Consider the following 13,496-nt stretch of genomic DNA (forward strand, 5'->3'; position numbering starts at 1 on the left):
ACAATATAGCACTGAACAGCCTGCCACATATTTACAAGCCTGTTTACAGCTGGGAAAAGACTCAGCCAGCATGTCAGAACATGGCACAGTAAAATGGCATACTCCATACCCACAAAGTCAAACATATCCTTCAATGCTGCTACGTTCTTAGCAGAACTGCTGGACTGATTGAATGTCTTAATCATCAGAATCTCCATGTCAACGTGTAGGGTATTGCTAGCATGTTTCATGACATTGTGCACAACATGGGCAGGGCAGTTTGCAGGCAAGATATTTTCGTTCTGTTTTTTAAAATTCTGGTACACTGATTGTTGCTTTCCATAATTCACGTTTGCACTATCAGCACAGTATGAAGACACTTTTTTTAGGTCTAGTTTGTATGTCACAAGTTTTTCAAGTAATGTGTTGCTTATTGCCTCTGCGGTCTCTTCGCTTTGCTCATAGAAATCTAACAGTTTGTCTTGGACCCCATGTTCAGGTCTCCAGTATCTCAGTGATAAGGGGAAAGTTTTCACATTGCCCTTGTTAGATGCTGTCACGGAGTGTGGGGGAGTCCAGCCCTGCACCCCTCTTCCTGGGACCCACAGTGACTTTTAGCCAGCCAGTAAAACAGAAGGTTTATTGGACAACAGGAACGCAGGTTACAGCAGGGCTTGCAGGCACAGTCAAGACCCCTCCATCGAGTCCTTCTGGGCTTTCAGGGTACTTGGATCCTAACTAGGATACCCTGAATTCCGCCCATCCAGCCCCAAGCCCAAACTCAAACTGCTTCCCTCCTGCCACTCCCTTCCTTTGTTCCCCTTCCCGGGCAAAGGTGATGACCTTTCCCCTCCCTTACCTAGCTCAGGTTACAGGCCCTGGCATAGTCCATCCCCTAAAGTCCTCCCCTGCTCTCCCACTCCCCACACAGACAGCCCCTACTCCATCACAGATGCAACTGTGGCAACTGAGGAATAGGGACCATCTGGCTTGCTGAGGTCTTTTAAAAATTCTGTTGAGAGCGGTGACGGCACATTTTTGATCAATGCCTGTGCTTTAGTCCAGCCACAGCTGACGTGCTTCGCAATCATTGAATCTGGATACAAGGTAGAAGCCAGTTTAAGTTCACAGTCACACGAGCAATAGGAGTGTTGATGGACAACTGTGTGCTAAACTTGAGTTAGCTCAACAGCGATAACCTTCTTATCGAAGGATTCATTTGGCTGCTGAAAAAATGTGAGACCAAGGTATTGCTCTTGTGAGTCTGGGTGTTTTGTTCATGATTTTTTGAATCAGCATAATGCTTAACATCAGACTCACCGCCACAGCAAATGCTAAATTCCTTCCTGCATGCTTTACAAAAGCCTTTTGTATCACACTTGTAGGATTTCTGAATCCAGGTGTAAGTGGTTTCCCTTTCTGTCCTGTATCTGCACTCTTTTTTTTTGGTTTTTGGTAGTTGGCTACTCCCTTGCCGTTGCCATTTCAGGTGGGGATTTCAGCTGAAGGCGTTAGCTAGCTAGCCAGCCACTGAAAAGAAATGCAAGAAGCACAGAGACTGTGTAGTTCATTACATGCCCACTGTAGTTTGTCCTGCAGTATGCACTGTGATTCAGAACTGTAAACTACATATCCCTTCTGTAAATTGCGTTACACCTGAAAACAACCCGAAAAACCAAAATTGCCAGTAGATAACACATCCCAATTGGGTTTAATGGGAAACTCCCAATCAACTAATTTTCTATTTCACAACCAAATTTTAAATTTTACCTGAATATCAGGATAAATGGCGTCCCAGTTGTACATCAAGCAGATGTACGCCACCAGGTGCAATCCCCGATTGCCAATGTGGGTAAGTGACCTGGGCAGCAGCTTAGCAGTGCTCAGCGCTGGCCTGCCCTGGGTGGAATCGGCATGTGCAGAGGCCGGTGTCTCCTTTCCTTGGCTCTGCCATGAGCTAGGTGGACTGGTCTGCACACACACTGCTGCGGGGAGCATGCAGCTGTAATCTCTGTGGGGCACCTTCCCCTGCCTCCCCCAGGCAAAAACATTGTGGAAAGAAAAGCTTTGAAATGGCAACTCTCCGATTCTAGCAGCCTCCCCCATCGAGCACAGAGCGGCATCTTATTTCAGAGCCAGCACTTCTAGCACTTCCGCTGCATCCATGGAGTGGCTGAAGGGGACTTCCTGCCTGGCTCTGCAGGCCGGGGCTCCCTGTGAGCTGACCTACCCAGCCCTTCTTAGGGGCACCCCAAGTTACATAAGAACATAGGAACGGCCGTACCAGGTCAGACCAAAGGTCCATCTAGCCCAGTATCTGTCTACTGACAGTCGCCAATGCTAGGTGCCCCAGAGGGAGTGAACCTAACAGGCAATGATCAAGTGATCTCTCTCCTGCCATCCATCTCCATCCTCTGATGAACAGAGGCTAGGGACACCATTTTTTACCCTTCCAGGCTGTTAGCCATTTATGGACTTAGCCACCATGAATTTATCCAGTTCCCTTTTAAACATTGTTATAGTCCCAGCCTTCACAACCTCCTCAGGTAAGGAGTTCCACAAGTTGACTGTGCGCTGTGTGAAGAACTTCCTTTTATTTGTTTTAAACCTGCTACCTATTAATTTCATTTGGAGACCCCTAGTTCTTCTATTATGGGAATAAGTAACTAACTTTTCCTTATCCACTTTCTCCCCATCACTCATGATTTTATATACCTCTATCATATCCCCCCTTAGTCTCCTCTTTTCCAAGCTGAAGAGGCCTAGCCTCTTTAATCTTTCCTCGTATGGGACCCTTTCCAAACCCCTAATCATTTTAGTAGCCCTTTTCTGAAACTTTTCTAGTGCTGGAATATCTTTTCTGAGGTGAGGAGACCACATCTGTACACAGTATTCGAGATGCGGGAGTACCATGGATTTATATAAGGACAGTAAGATATTCTCTGTCTTATTCTCTATCCCATTTTTAATGATTCCTAACATCCTGTTTGCTTTTTTGACCACCTCTGCACACTGCGTGGACATCTTCAGAGAACTATCCACGATGACACCAAGATCTTTTTCCTGACTCGTTGTAGCTAAATTAGCCCCCATCATATTGTATGGATAGTTGGGGTTATTTTTTCCAGTGTGCATTACTGTACATTTATCCACATTAAATTTAATTTGCCATTTTGTTGCCCAATCACTTAGTTTTGTGAAATCTTTTTGAAGTTCTTCACAATCTGCTTTGTCTTAACTATCTTGAGTAGTTTAGTATCATCTGCAAACTTTGCCACCTCACTGTTTGCCCCTTTCTCCAGATCATTTATGAATAAATTGAATAGGACTGGTCCTAGGACTGACCCTTGGGGAACACCACTAGTTACCCCTCTCCATTCTGAGAATTTACCATTAATTCCTACCCTTTGTTCCCTGTCTTTTAACCAGTTCTCAGTCCATGAAAGGACCTTCCCTTTTATCCCATGACAGCTTAATTTACGTAAGAGCCTTTGGTGATGAACCTTGTCAAAGGCTTTCTGGAAATCTAAGTACACTACATCCACTGGATCCCCCTTGTCCACATGTTTGTTGACCCCTTCAAAGAACTCTAATAGATTAGTAAGACACGATTTCCCTTTACAGAAACCATGTTGACTATTGCTCAACAGTTTATGTTTTTCTATGTGTCTGACAATTTTATTCTTAACTATTGTTTTGACTCATTTGCCCGGTACTGATGTTAGACTTACCAGTCTGTAATTGCCGGGATCATCGCTAGAGCCCTTTTTAAATATTGGCGTTACATTAGCTAACTTCCAGTCATTGGGTACTGAAGCCGATTTAAAGGACAGGTTACAAACCTTAGTTAATAGTTCCACAACTTCACATTTGAGTTCTTTCAGAACTCTTGGGTGAATGCCATCTGGTCCCGGTGACTTGTTAATGTTGAGTTTATCAATTAATTCCAAAACCTCCTCTAGTGACTCTTCAATCTGTGATGGTTCCTCAGATTTGTCACCTACAAAAGTCTGCTCAGGTTTGGGAATCTCCCTAACATCCTCAGCCATGAAGACTGAAGCAAAGAATCCATTTAGTTTCTCCGCAACGACTATTGTTTTTAAGTGCTCCTTTTGTATTTCGCTTGTCAAGGGGCCCCATTGGTTGTTTAGCAGGGTTCCTGCTTCTGATGTACTTAAAAAAACATTTTGTCATTACCTTTGGAGTTTTTGGCTAGCCGTTCTTCAAACTCCTCTTTGGCTTTTCTTATTACACTCTTGCATTTAAACTGGCAGTGTTTGTGCTCCTTTCTATTTGCCTCACTAGGATTTGACTTCCACATTTTAAAGGAAGTCCTTTTATCTCTCACTGCTTCTTTTACATGGTTGTTAAGCCACCGTGGCTCTTTTTTAGTTCTTTTACTGCGTTTCTTAATTTGGGGTATACATTGAAGCTGGGCCTCTATTATGGTGTCTTTAAAAAGGGCCCATGCAGCTTGCAGGGATTTCACTTTAGTCATTGTACCTTTTAACGTTTGTTTAACTAACCTCCTCATTTTTGTATAGTTCCCTCTTTTGAAATTAAATGCCACAGTGTTGGGTAGTTGAGGTGTTCTTCCTCCGACAGGAATGTTTTGAATGCTATTGTATTATGGTCACTATTTCCAAGCGGTCCTCCTATAGTTACCTCTTGGACCATCTCCTGCACTCCACTCAGGATTAAATCTAGAGTTGCCTCTCCCCTTGTGGGTTCCCGTACCAGCTGCTCCATGAAGCAGTCATTTAAAGTATCGAGAAATTTTATCTCTGCATTTCGTCCTGAAGTGAAATGTTCCCAGTCAATATGGGGATAACTGAAATCCCCCACTATTATTGGGTTCTTAATTTTGATAGCCTCTATAATTTCTTAGCATTTCATCATCACTATTACTGTCCTGGTCAGGTGGTCGATAATAGATCCCTAATGTTATATTTTTATTAGAACATGAAATTTCTATCCATAGCGATTCTATGGAACATGTGGATTCACTTAAGATTTTTACTTTATTTGAATCTACATTTTCTTTCACATATAGTGCCACTCCTCCGCTAGCACAACCTGTTCTGTCCTTCCGATATATTTTGTACCCTGGAATGATGGTGTCCCATTGATTGCTCTCAGTCCACCAAGTTTCTGTGATACCTATTATATCAATATCCTCCTTTGTCCCAAGGCACTCTAGTTCACCCATCTTATTATTTAGACTTCCAGCATTTGTGTACAAGCACTTTAAAAACTTGTCCCTGTTTATTTGTCTGCCCTTTTCTGATGTGCCAGATTCTTTTTTATGTGACTGTTTATCATCTGATCCGGCCCTTACATTATCTTCTTCCGTCCTCTGTTCCTGACTATAACCTGGAGATTCCCTATCATCAGACTGTCCCCTAAGAGAAGTCTGTGTCCGATCCACATGCTCCTCTGCAGCAGTCGGCTTTCCCCCATTTCCTAGTTTAAAAACTGCTCTATAACCTTTTTACTGTTTAGTGCCAGCAGTCTGGTTCCACTTTGATTTAGGTGGAGCCCATCTCTCCTGTATAGGCTCCCCCCATCCCAAAAGTTTCCCCAGTTCCTAATGAACGTAAATCCCTCCTCTCTACACCATCGTCTCATCCACGCATTGAGACACTGAAGCTCTGCCTGCCTACTTGGCCCTGCACGTGGAACTTGGAGCATTTCTGAGAATGCCACCATAGAGGTCCTGGATTTCAGTCTCTTCCCTAGCAGCCTAAATTTGGCTTCCAGGAATCTCTCCTACCCTTCCCTATGTCATTGGTACCTATATGTACCACGACCACCGGCTCCTCCCCAGCACTACACATAAGTCTGTCTAGATGCCTCGAGAGATCCGCAATCTTCGCACCAGGCAGGCAAGTCACCATACAGTTCTCCCGATCATCACAAACCCAGCTATCTATGTTTCTAATGATCGAATCTCCCATTACTAACACCTGCCATTTCCTAACAACTGCAGTTCTGTCCCCCGGAGAGGTAACCTCAGTGCAAGAGGCAACCCCAGCACCATCTGGAAGGAGGGTCCCAACTATGGGAAGGTTTCCCTCTGCTCCCATTGACTGCTCTGCTTCCCTGGGCCTTTCTTCCTGCTCAACAGCACAGAGGCTGTCTGAGCGGAGGTGGGACAATTCTACAGTGTCCCCGAAAGCCTCCTCAACGTACCTCTCTGCCTCCCTTAGCTCCTCCAGTTCCGCCACCCTGGCCTCCAAAGCCCGTACGTGGTCTCTGAGGGCCAGGAGCTCCTTGCACCGACTGCACACATGTCACCCACCCACAGGGCAGGTAATCATACATGCTACACTCAGCGCAATAAACTGGATAGCCCCCACTCTGCTGCGGGGCTTCTGCCTGCATTGTCTCCTAGTTAATGAAAGGGTGGTTTAAAGAAAGGGGGTTTGGAATATGGTTTGGATTATAGGTTTTATGGGGACTACAGGGGAACAGGTAGGACCGACAAGGGACCCCCCCCTCCCTTCCCAACTCCCTTGCAAAACTCCCTGTTCGCAAGCCCCCATTCGCAAGCTTGTGCGCAGCTTTATAAAGCCCTGGCCTGAGTTAATGCTCTGCTCACTGATTAAGGCTCAGTCAATTACCAGAGGCTTCGAGCTTTCAAACCTTCCTTTGAAGCTCACGGACTCCAACTGCCAGCCACAGCACACGGCCCTTCAAACAACCAAACAAACAGACTGACAAACACAAGCTCAGCACACAGCAAGTAACCCCCAAACACAAACATACACACACTACAGTCAGTCGCTTACCCCACAGATGCTGTATTTGCTCCTCCTTCACCTGGAGAACTCCCTTGCAAACCTCCCCGTTAGCAGCCCCTGTTCGGGAGCTCAGAGTGGTTCCGCTCCAGGGCTGTCACTCAGCCTTGGGTGCCGAGAGCCATTGGAACACTCCAGCCCTGGGGTTGGGCCGCAGGTCAGCAGCCACCTGGGCTCAATTGGTTGGGGGGAGGTGTTCCCCTCTGTTGTCAATGCAGAGTGAGTGTCCCAGATGGCAGAGCTTTCTGGGGGTGCTGCCCTGGCCCCTTAAAATAAATGGGTGACTTCAGTTCACTTTGGATCGGTTGGATCCCAAAGCTCATTCGCCAAGAGTGGGTTTGGCTCTGCTGCAGGGCTAAGCCGGGTCACAAAGAGCTGGCAGGTGACAGCTGAACTGAAGTGTGACTTCTGTTCTCAGCCTCAAGGAAAGGGCAGCGCTTTTCTGTACTGGGTTTACAATGGAGACTCAGCAGCGCCAGGCGCACACTCAGAAGGGGCCCTGGCGTGGCCGCTCCATTTGTGCTGCGCCCCCAGAGCCCAGCTGGCCCCTCTCCACCCCCTGCCCTGGACGGTCCCCAGAGCAGCTCCAGTTCTAGACAATCTCGTGCCCGCCCTGAGGGCCCTGCCTGTCTCCTCAGAGCCGAGCCGACCTGAGCCGAGCCACCTGGAACTGGTGCAGAAGTGGGACCAGATTCAGCCAGTGGGGGGAGGGGAGTGGGGGGGCTTGTCTGGGCCCCTCCAGGCAAGTGGGTCCTGAAGAAGCCTAGAAGGGACAGGCCCTGGCCTGGCTGATCACACTGCTCCCAAGAGTGATTCCCTGCCCCGGGCCACGCTGCTGGCTCAGCCCAGCTGACACTCACCTCCGGGCCCTGCCGGCTTCCCAGGAGCCGCCCCAGGGAAGCACTGCCCAGACCCACCCCTGCACTCCCTCCCCCCACCTTCAGTTGAGGAGGTAAGTAGCGGGAAGGGCAGGGCCAGCCAGGGGCAATGGGGTAAACTTGTCCACCTGGCCCTGTGCTACCAGCATGCCCCTTCCTGTTGGGGGTGGGCCCATGCTGTGCCACACAGCTCCCCTGCCCAGCAACCCCTGAATCCACTGTGCCCTGCACCCCCTGAACCCCCTATGCCCAAAGCCCCCCTCCAAAAGCCTTCCACCACAAATGCAGTGTTGTGCACACCATCACCCTGCCCAGCGCCTCCCCACCCACAGCTGCCCAGCACCACACACAGAACCCCCCACTCGCTAGTTTCCCAATACACAGATTTCTCCTCCCTCCCTCCCAGTGCCCTTCCTCACAGCCCCACCACAACTAAACAATGCCCCACACAGACTCCCAGTGCCCTGACACAGATTTCCCCCACTGCCCAGCACCCCTGAACAGCCCCCCACTGCCTAGCACCCCAAAACTCACAAACCTCCCTCACTGCCCAGTGTCTTCCACACACCTCCCAGACACTGACTCCATCACACTCTGCCCCCTTCCCTGGCCGCACAAACCAGCCCTGCTGGGAGGCCTCTGGCTCCTAGGGTCAGAGCGGTGAGGGGGGGGGGGTCTCCAGATTCTCCACGTGCTGCGCCCGCCACATGCGTGAGCTCCGTGGCTCCCACTGGCCTGGAGAAGTGCCAATGGGAGCTGCCGGAGCTGCAGAGCGGGGCTTGCAGGCACCAGCAGCGCACAGAGAGCCCCCCGCCCCACCCCTAAGAGCCAGAGGGACCTGCCAGGGGGCTAGGTGGGGAGTCCTGGCAGTGCTTACCTGGGGTGGCTCCCGGGAAGCATCTGGCAGGTCCCTCTGGCTCCTAGGGTAGGGGGGTGCCTACAAGCCCTGCCTCCCCAGCGCTGATTGGGCAGGATGGAGCCAGTGCAGCATGCAGAGACCCCCCTCGCCATCTCTGTGCCTAGGGGCTGCACTGCTGGCTCCTGCCAGCAGGCAGGCACCGGGAGCTGCCCCAGGAAGCACTGCCAGCCCCGGGACTTCAGGTGCATGCCATGAGCGAACCCCAATATTGGGACCAAGGGCAACCCAACCAATGTGTGGTCAGGACATGGAACAAATCTCTTAAAATCAGGACTGTCCCAATAATATCGGGACATCTGGTCACCCTAAGGGGTCGCGAGCTGTCAACCTACACTCCAAACCCCGCTTTGCCTCCAGCATTTATAATGGTGTGAAATACTTTTTTAAAAGTTTTTCCCTTTATGGCGCTTGGGGGTCACACTCACAGGTCTACGATGTGAAAAGGGGAACCAGTACAAAAGTTTGAGAGCCACTGTCTTAAACTGTGACCCATGAACTACAGGAGGCATGCGGAGCACTTGCTGGTTCAGCAGTTCAATAGCAGTAGAAGACAACTAAGTACACATGGAATCTTTCCTAATGTTACAGCAATTGCTTAAATGGAAAGTAATAGCAACAGGGATGTAGTGTGATCACAAACAGAAGGGCAGGTGGCCTCCACAGGCATGAATGGGGCTTGATCCACAAGATAAATCATTCTGTGAAGATGAGGTTCCCACTATATAAAAAAAAAGTTTGAGAGTCTATGTTACCATCAAACTTAACTCTCAATTCGTTCAGTCACATTTGCTCAGCTAGCAGGGGGCCCTTTCGCTGACACACAAGACATGGCGATCAGTCAGTAAACCTGAACTAACATCTTAACGGCTGCATTTCTAGCCACCAGGCTGATGTCACCAACATTTAGGCAACAGAACAACTATGGGCATGTTAATGTTAAGCCCCTAATATTTCTTGTTCATCACTATAACAAGTCACCACGTGATGAGGAATATAAGTTAAAAGTGCACCAGTGATTGCCTGGGAGCTGGAAACTGGAGTCAAGTACATACTGTGTAAGTAATGCACTACAGGGCCTGATCTGAAGTCCATAAAAAGAATTCCGTTGGCTTCATCGGCTTGCATCAGACCCAGAAGTAGTGAATTTTTTGTTGTCTTATATCAGAGGGAGAAACAGGTTTGCACTGCTTGAAACCAGAGCTGCAGGTGTTGGCCCAGACACACCCTGGCCTTCTGCCATCACTACCAGAGCAATCCAGCAGCAGTGGCCCTTTTCATGATTTGAAATTATGAAATTGCTGAATTTCCAAAGGTACCACAGCAGCAAACTTTCCCACCTCAGAGGAAGCATTTTCTTGATCTGAAAACCATCCAAAGGATCAGATATTTCAGAGCCAATGACCAGATCAAAGCCCAACAGAAAGTAACCTGAACCAAAGTCTTCAGGAAAAGCAGATGAGGCTGCAAGAGAGTGATGGCACATATTCAGTAATCTGCACTCCATGTGAATACTGCTGTTACTCCTCCACATGATTCTCCAGGTGAGTAGCATCTTTGGGCTAGACTGTGATATTCTTGCTCACATAGAATCGTCACTGACATTCTGAGTAAGCCATTATTCATGGTGCCAAGTAGGTTTCAATGACCCTTTTGAAAGGCAGACAAACTGGTCCTTCCTCTGCATGCAGTGTTGTTGGAGCCATGTCGGTCCCAGGATATTAGCGAGACCAGACAGGTGAGGTGAGATCTTTAATTGGGCCAACTTCTCTTGGTGAGAGAGACAAGCATCAGGGTTTACACGCAGCTCTTCTTCAGGTAGTCTCAATGAAGTCAATGGAGCTGGATGCTACTCAACATGAGCACAGGTGGCAGAGTGTGGCCAGAGAGCAGGGGCCCCAAATCCTGCCACCTGCTTCTGTGTTTGTTGCCAGTGTAGAGAGAAACCCCTGCCCAAATTACTCCTTTTAATTAAAAAAAAAAAAAAGTCTCTCAACTACAAGCTGTGCAGGCACAGGAGGAGAGAGCAGTCAGGCTGTGAGTTTCAGACCAGGGTGCTGTGAGGGCACTGATCAAGACAAGGGGTGGAGGCTAAGTTCCCTGTAGTCTGCAGGCCATGCAGCAACCTATTTAGCACCATGCAGGTGCTCAAGGAACCCATCCAGGGACCTGCTGCAGCTGGGGCAGGGGTACTCCCCACCCCAATCTCCACCTAGCCTGGCCGCCAACCAGCCACATCCAGGGCAACTCTTTCCCAGCCCAGACCTGTTAGGGCCAGGGAAGGGGCACCTATCTTGCAGCCCCAGCCCTCAGAGCTGCAAAGGCTGGAAAAGGTACCTCTCCCCCCACCCCCAACACCCAGGTGCTGCTGAAGGGGGAGAGAGAGCTGGGGGGAGTCCTCTCTTCCTGTCATAGCCGCTAAGCACCCTCCTGTACCCCCAACCCCCTCATCCCCAACCCCAGCCCAAGGCCCACACCCCCAGCCAGAGCCCTCACAGTCCATATACTTCAATCCTCTGCCCTAGCCCTGGGCACCTCATCCCCAGCCAGAGCCCTCACAGTCCATATACCTCAATCCTCTGCCCCAGCCCTGAGCCCCCCCATCCCCAGTCAGAGCCCTCACCCCAACCCTCTGCCCCAGTCACACCTCACCCCCATCTTGGTGCACACAACAAAATTCATTCCGCAGCTGGGAGGAGCAGTGGGCCAGGTGCGAGCCGAAGGCTGGGAGAGGCAGGCAGCCTGCGTAGAAGTTGCCGAGAGCGGGCTCCAGCCCCAGGAGCTGAGAGGGGAAGCGGGTCTGGCTCAATCCAGCCAGCACCAGGGGCCCAGCGAGGAGCAGACACCCCCACCCAGGGGCTGCGGATCTGCAGCCCGTCCCTCCCTCACTCACCTCTGCTCCTGCCCCGGCTCTCCCCCTCGGTCCGGGGCCCGGGGACTCCCGGCGGGCTGGGGATCTTCTCCATGCTCCGGGACGCGCTGCCGGCGAGCCCGCTGGAGCACCTGCCCTTCTCCGCCAGCGGCCTGGGCTCCCCTTGCCCTCGGGCCGGCCCGCCCTTGGGGGCGGCGGGGCGCGCCTTGCCGTGGGGGTCGCATCCTCCCGGGGCCGGCCGGGCCGCTTTCCCCCCGTTCGCCGGGCTCAGCAGCGAGGCCCGGAGCCCCAGCACGAACCTCTCGAAGGTGAGGTAGCCGCTGGCCGGGGCCGCCTGCCGCAGCCCCTCCAGCACGCCGGGGGGGAGCTCCCGGGCCTCGGCCCCCTGCCAGCGGGACTCGATCTCCCGCAGGTGCACGTAGCCCCGCCGCCGGTCATCCAGGATGTCGAAGAGGGTCCGCAGGCTTTGCAGGAAGGCTCTGGGCAGCCCCTCCGTGCCGCAGGGCAGCGAGCGAGCCCCGCGCTCCGGAGCCATCAGGGCCCAGGGCAGCTGCGGGCTCTACGCGCTGGAAATTGTTACACCGAGTTCCGCGGGGAACATCGCCCGGCTACGGGATTTTGTGTCATTTTTTTTTTTTTTTCTGAATGGGGCACCCCTTTCGGTGACGTCACTTTATTAGCATTCTCCTTTTCCATTGGCTGGCGATGGGCAGCCCCGCAGGCTGATTGGCTGAGGAGGAAGCTGGCCGGTTTGATTTTCCAGCGCGGCAGGCCGGCCCTGCAGCTCGGTGTCATTTAAACCTAACCCAACCCAAAGAGCCCCTTCCAATGGGTCGCTGAGACCCCCCTCCAGCCGCCCTCTCCACCCCCCCCTTCAGGTTGGGTTTCCCTCCGCCATGGGGGAAAGGCCGGGGGAGGGGATATTTTCTACTCAATCAATGCACTCAAATCCCCAACTTTGAGTGTGTTCGGACAACAGGGAGCTCCTTTGTGAACAGTCCGGATAGGACCCCTATATCCCCTATCGTCACTTACACACTAGTGCTCCCTATGGCTGTGACACTCGCAGCACCCATCGCTGAACTTCACCCACCACCAGGAATCCTAGATTTCAGAAGGTTGCCCTGAGGTTGAGTGGGCTGGGGGTGGCCCCCTTACGCCAAGCCACGGGCAAAAGCCTTGTCCCTATGCTGAGATAAGGTCCTGCAACTTGCTTTTCCTCCTGCGGTTAAGGGTTGTGTCTGTGGGTTTCAGTGAGTCATTTAAAACCTCACCTACACATTCCCCCCCTCGTTTTAAATACATCAGTTCACTCAGATTGACACAGACCTTGAGACAGCCATGTTTATCTGGGAATAAAACAGCCTAGAAAATTCTGCTGCAACCCTACCAAAACAGAAGTCCGGCTGTTGGCAACTATGCTGCTAGCAAAGGACACTACTTGCATGAATGCCATTCTTTCCTGTGCTCATCCTGTGTACCCTGCTCTTATAAACAAGAAGGAGAGTCATATGTGGATCTATTCCTCTGAAGTACCTGTACTACCAGCAGATACATAATGTGTAAACTCATATGTCCACAGTTCTTAACAAAGCTGGTAGGTCTTATTTTAGGTGGACCTGATTGGAGCTTCTCCCAGCAACAGTCAAGTCATTTCTTACATTTGAGTTTCATCTTTGTGGAGACTTGAGAGGGCCATAAATTATCTACAGCTTTTTCTTTTTTCGTGTATTAAATATGAGTCTTCCCCACATTTTGAATGAGAGACTGAAATGAACATGCTGGTTTTCTTTTGACTTTCATAAAGTCTTAGTGGCCCCAGATATCTTTGTGCAATAGTATAATCATGGATGTTGGCTGAGCTTTGGGAAAAGTGTAGTTAATTCACTGCTGCTGCAATCACTCAACAGGGATGGCACATGCATGTTTCCATAGGTCCTACAGGATTAGTGTCTATTCTCAGTGATGGACTGTAAGATTTGCCTGGTATGTTATGCATGTGTGACCTATTTATTTAAAATCTCTGTCTTATTTCAGGCTAATAATATGAT

The 13,496-nt window shown here is 50.5% G+C and overlaps 1 protein-coding gene across 1 annotated transcript in view; it reads right to left on the reverse strand.

Annotated features, from left to right (window-relative positions):
- The window catches only part of SAPCD2 (suppressor APC domain containing 2), a 33,038-nt gene extending 21,058 nt beyond the window's left edge, over nucleotides 1-11,980 (reverse strand). The window contains exon 1 of the mRNA XM_030535645.1: nucleotides 11,467-11,980. Within this exon, the coding sequence (XP_030391505.1) occupies nucleotides 11,467-11,980 (514 nt within the window). The remainder of the gene's footprint in view (nucleotides 1-11,466) is intronic.
- Nucleotides 11,981-13,496: the final 1,516 nt, after the last annotated feature.

The sequence above is a fragment of the Gopherus evgoodei genome, chromosome 16, assembly GCF_007399415.2.
Source record: "Gopherus evgoodei ecotype Sinaloan lineage chromosome 16, rGopEvg1_v1.p, whole genome shotgun sequence".
Lineage (NCBI taxonomy): Eukaryota > Metazoa > Chordata > Testudines > Testudinidae > Gopherus > Gopherus evgoodei.